The sequence below is a fragment of the Neolamprologus multifasciatus genome, chromosome 12, assembly GCF_963576455.1.
Source record: "Neolamprologus multifasciatus chromosome 12, fNeoMul1.2, whole genome shotgun sequence".
In the NCBI taxonomy this organism is placed as follows: Eukaryota; Metazoa; Chordata; class Actinopteri; order Cichliformes; family Cichlidae; genus Neolamprologus; species Neolamprologus multifasciatus.
In genome coordinates, this window is record NC_140450.1 from 9863079 (window position 1) to 9869071 (window position 5993).

Consider the following 5993-nt stretch of genomic DNA (forward strand, 5'->3'; position numbering starts at 1 on the left):
ATGCTTAGACCAACTGAAACATTTTGATATGAAACATTTTGGTATCTCTTCTTTCCTAAATCCTTACTCAAAATAAAATTGCAATTTATCTGGGAAAACCTTCAGCAGAGAGAAGTGGTCCTTATTCCTGAAAACTATATCTTTTTATTTAAAGGAAAGGTTTTGCTGTCCATGAGATCTACTTAATCACTGTAGGAATGTAGGAATACTGTAAGGATCAGAACACCTGGTGAAATTAGGAACACCAGATTAAGGAAAATAGAAATATGGATATCAGCACGTTGAAAATAGGATGATACTATTTTTATTGTTTCAATTACACATTCCTTCTACACTGCTCATCTACACTGATGTACCAATCCTATCCTCGTCTCCTCTCTACTTATTCATTAGCCGGCTGCCAAGTTTTTCAGCATTCCTTTAATCCTGTTTCTTTAAAATGACATGGTACTAGAAAGACAAGTAAAACAGGCCGCTCTCTTCCATCCTGGCAGCTCTGCAGGCGCAGTCTTTCAGTTCCGAGCTGGAAGTAATCAAAACACCACAGGCTTGTAAACGACTAATAATTACTGAACAGGGAGTGTTGGAGTGGTTGTAGGTCATCCTTAATAAAACTCTTCTAAGACAATAAATTCGTAGATGTGTTTATGCTGATTCACCGCCTATACATGTTCTTTACATGTGTTCAAATGGCAATAAGCTAGCTTGAAATGCTCCACAGCAAGCCATCACTACACTGTGCCGATTGTGAGGCAACGTACTGCCTTTAAAAGATGAACTGACACATAGCAAAAGGGAGAGATGCTGCTCGTTTCTGTTTTTCTATCTGGCTGAGTTATGCAGCTTCGTAGGCTCAATAATCCGACTTGTATTCTCTCCAGCACACCTACTCTGGAGCCTGTCTGGCTCCCTCCCTCCGACCCCACTCACCCAGATTAAGCCCGTAGTCCTGGTTGACCTGTATCCTAAACTTATCCATCTGTGTGTTCCTCTTAGAATCCGGGTACCACAGAACCTTGCTCTCCATATCCATAATTTTCTCACTCTTTCCTTCCGTGTCTTTGGACATCTTTGTCGAGTCCCTTTGTCGCCTGTTAACAACAAGTTAAAACGAGTCCCGAGCGTCTTATAAAAGCTAAGTGCTCCTGAGGTGACAGCTCTGGGTAAATTAGATCACAGGCTAGCCTCTGAGATTGAATGGCACCACACTCCAGTGCGTGACAGTAGCTACGCTCACTGTCAGCGGAGAGCGTGGGGCTGCCTAGGAAAACTGAGAGGCCACGCCCCGGCGTCGTCACGTAGCAGGGCAAGTTCGGTTCAAGATCGACTTTGGTTGACAAGTGTTTGACAGTGTTACGAAGAATGCAAGCAACAGTTCCTAATTTGTTTCTTTCAGACGTCTCAATAGGCATATATGCACACTTTTAGTCCTATCTTAAATAAATAACGATGATTCTGAAGAAGGAGGCCTTACTCCTGGCCAAAATATTATATTTTTTCATCAATACATGTTAAATAAAAATGTTGATATGATGCAAATATGCAACGGTAACAAGCAAATTCTGAGCAATATATTGGTGAGCACCTGTAACACATCATCATTGACTGACTGTATTTATCAGATTGCCACGGTCCTTCTGCTGCTGTTCATGTTTAATTATCTACATTGTTGTGTTGATATTTTTTAATGATGTTTGCACACAAAATTCTGATACTTAATGAGATGACAAAGGAGGCCGAAGAGAACCATGAGAGGTGGAGGTATGCACTGGAAAGGAGAGGAATTTAAGTCACCTTTAGAGAGCCAGTCAAAGATCCAAGGATTAAAATTGGTAGAAAAATTATCTTAAAGCCATTAATTCCACTATTCAAAGCAGTAGACAGCGCTGAAGAGGGATACTGAAGAGACAATGGGCTGGGTGGAAGATGAGTGTCAAGGGGGATTTGTGATAGAAGGATAGCACCAAGGGTGAAATGGAAAGTTAACAAGACAGTACTGAGACCTGCTATGGTATATTGTTTGGAGAAAGTGTCGCTAACAAAACGACAGGAGGTAGAGCTGGAGGTGGCAGAGATGAAGATGTTAAACTTTTGTTGGCTGTGAGCAGGACTGAGAGAATTGAGTATGTTAGAGGGACAGCTCGGGTTGAGCAGTTTGGAGTTGGAGAGGCAAAGCTGACCACCACCACTGGCCCTTTATGCCTCTTTTCATTAAAAGTTATCATTCTTTAACCCGCGCACAAAAGCTGCAGTTGCAGAAATCTTGAACATCTCCCGCACGCAAAGCGAAGGCTTTCGATTGGTCCTCAGCGCACTGGCTCCACATCAGCCGACAGATCGCTCTATGTGGGAGGCGCATAGCTGTCAACGGACTGGCGTCTAGGTTGCTCAAGGGAAGGCTGTCTTTTAGGTTCACGATGTGGTTTCAAAAGCATTTGAACCAGTCAAAGAGCAAGAATGTTGGGGTCCGGTTTGAGGGGTCTGCCCAATTAGAATAGAGAAATAACGACACTCCTTATTGCGTGGTGGTGTCAGCCAACCTTGTTTTCATTAAGTGATGGAAAAGCTTCTATATAATTGTATCATGTCCTGACTGTTCTAGTCAAGATTACATAACATACCAATAGTTTTGTTTCTGTTACTATATTAATAATAATTTGTATATTGATATTAATCCCCAAGCCCAAAATGAATTGTAATCTACTGATGTCAATCTATAGCCTTAAAATATCCATGTACACATGATAGTGAGCATGAAGTCAAAATCTCTAGTTCCCTAGCTTTGGAGTCCAGATTATAATACCAAAGGCCTCATGGCCATTCTACCTGGAGAAATATGGAGCCAACAAACACAATAAAATACTTGAGGAGCTCTGAATAGCCCCAGTGTGTCTTTTGATTTCTTGATCTCAGTCTCTTAGCAACATGCCTTGAGTATACCTTGATAAAAGGCAAAAACAAATAGGGAAGGACAACGAATGTGTTCTTGTGTGTGTGTGTGAATACATATGTGTGTTTATAAGTCTGGGGAAAGGACGTGTTGCTGAATTTACACATTTTGAGAAGCATGGATATTCATTTTTTCCATGGCAGTTTGCAATTAGCAAATGGAAATTTTCACATACTTTTTCATGCAGGCCTGGTTAGGTTTGGATAGATGTGCGCTTTAAAACTGCATCTTGTATTTACTTGGGTTGTCTTTGTCTAATATTGAAATTTGTTTATTGATCTGAAACATGTAAGTGTGACAAATATGCAAAACAAAAAAACAAAAGAAAAATACTTTTAAAAAATCAGGAAGGAGGGAAACTTTTCACAGAACTGTATAAGACTTAGATTCAGCCTGCATTGTGGTTGTATATAAATGTATTCGTAAACCTACAAAGTACTTTATTCACATGGGGAAAGTACATGAATCAAAGCAACAGCATAACTTATACAAACATTCTGTGATCAGGGGTTGCTATTCAGTTGAACATATTACTGGTTTGGGAGCTTGACTGTAGTAGAATTAAATGCATAAATGTCACTGCATTTGGAGACAATTGTATTTAGATGTAACTTTTTCAATATTTTCCTAATACATTGAAAAACTGATGTCTAAAAACCCATATGAAACATATATGTTCCATAAAATCTGTAATATTCCTCATTCATTTTTTAAAATAAATTATATCAAATCATGACCAATGACGAACATTTTCATTCAGACTTAAGAAAAGTCTCCCAACTTCTATGTCGTTTTTCTTTTCTTCTTTTTTATTTTTTTGTTTGTTTTTGTTTAAATTGCTTGTTTTAAAGGTCAAAGTTCACAATCAAGTGGATTTTGGCTTTGAAAAGGATTTTGTCCAGTTGTAAAATATTGTGCCAAGGTATGAGATTGCTTTAACCTCTTAAAACCCGAACTCTTCCACGGCATGCATTTTTTATTTCTCTTTGATATTTGGGAATATTTGGGCCCGATGAATGTAAAAACAAAGAATTACCAGATTTTTTTTTCCTTATTTTTGTTTTTAAGAAAAATAAGAGCCGCATATGAGGATATTTGTTTAAAACTTTGATAGAACAGTAGCAGTATAATGTCCTAAGTGGATATCAGGCCCTTGTAGAGCAAAATTGAGTAATTTGGTCTAAATAACCCAAAATGTGATGTCCACATATGTGGACGCCAGGTCCTAGGAGGTTAAAGACTTGAAAGAGTTGACCTTTAGGTAGCTTGCTTCATTGTTAGTCAGAAAAACCTTCTGTCACTGAATTTAACCCGAAATGGACTCCTGTCATCACGCCACAGTCAGTGTTTCCTTTATCTATGCAATCACATTTTGGCTCTGTATGTCTAACGTGGTCCAGCCATATTTTGTAACAAGCTATGACCACATCTGTAAGTTTATTTTGAATTATTTCACAATGACTGGTCTTTGGGTTGTGCAACATAAAATTTACAAGTAACACATTCCATATGGAGTAGTTATAGTTAACTACAGCATAACCAACCCTAATTTTGAAAATATTTTGTGTCAAGTTAACCAGCTTAGACTGACATAGGATGACATAGTGTATGTAGAGCTTTTACAATAAATTTTCTTAGAGTGAAGTACAAAAAAGTGTTTGCTTTTTTCATGTGTAATCTTCAGGTTTAGCCATGTGATTTGGCTGGTTTGAGTTGCATTATGCATGTCAAGTGAATATATTATGATAAAACACCTTGAGGATTTAGCTTTTGAATTTTAAACTGTTAGGTCTTAAATTTGAGTTTATAAGCCTCCTTTTAATGAATATCACGGTCCAAAGTCCACTTGGATTACAAGACCTTGGACAAACTGAGCAGCATTTAGTATGCTGCCAATGTCCAAATTTTCATTCTTTAGCTATTACAAAGGTAAAGAAATATCTGCACAATGCACATTGCACGTTCAAGAAAGTGCCCCTCTAACTGGAAGCATCAAATTCTCCCACCTTATTCTAAAATGGAATATAAATGCAAAGAATTGCCACCTAGTGGCCAGAAATAACACGATGACAAAACAAGAATTGTCTAAATTACATACAGAAACCAATGGGCAGTAAAAAAAAAAAAAAAAGTAACAAGGTATAAATATTGTTCAGTATTATAGAGGAAACGTGTAAATTTTGTAGTTCCGTTGGCCTATCCCCTTAGATTTGATGCGCAAGTGATTACGTGTTTGCTGACCTATTATTACAATTGACAAATATGTGCTTGTAGTATTTCCATTATTTTACACTTGATTATTGTTTTGTAGGACTCCATATTAAGACAAAGTCGTTGTTAATGTGTTAAAATATCCCTCAAATTCTTTTCCAAGTTTCACTTGATTTTGCCACATCGTTCATTTTTTTCATCTTGTTTAGCATAATCCTATGGCACCCTGAGATAAAACAGCAAAAATGCTTTTTAATAAGCCTGTTTCACATAAGGTTGATTTCCCATAAACTGTGAACTAATACAAAATACTTTATTATCTTAAAAGACATTGCTCCAGTAGATGGCAGACTAATATCATGAAGTTGTATCCAGTGATAATCCTATTATTGTTTGTGTGAATAATATTTATATATTCTTTCATTCATTTATTTAGACATTTTCCCCCGAAAATAAACGAACTTAACAAAGGCCTGTTGTGCATACAAGAAAAAAACATTCTTACAACGAGCGTAAATAAGATTACTAATAGTTTTGTTTGTAATAATTTTTTGTTTAACTTTTACAGTTTCCCCCCTCATTTTGGAGAAAGCTACGTCTTTTTATATGGCCGCTTCATTTAGCCTACTCAAAATTGCAATTCCATTCATGCAGAACGTTTAGGGACAGTTTTTAACTGATTTATATGGGGATCTCAAAACAAGATAATATAAATATTTTTTCCATTAAAATTTAAACAAATGTTAATTTTACCAGTTCTTAAAGGTTCCTTACGACACTTTTAAGTCAAACCTACCTTTATTTTCCTTCTACGTCATATGACTGAATCGTG

At 37.0% G+C, this 5993-nt stretch overlaps 1 protein-coding gene across 1 annotated transcript in view; it reads right to left on the bottom strand.

Annotated features, from left to right (window-relative positions):
* aacs (acetoacetyl-CoA synthetase) overlaps nt 1-1252 on the bottom strand; it is a 50065-nt gene extending 48813 nt beyond the window's left edge. The window contains exon 1 of the mRNA XM_085181054.1: nt 931-1252. Within this exon, the coding sequence (XP_085037180.1) occupies nt 931-1069 (139 nt within the window). The 5' untranslated portion in view covers nt 1070-1252. The remainder of the gene's footprint in view (nt 1-930) is intronic.
* Between the last annotated feature and the right edge of the window lie 4741 nt (nt 1253-5993).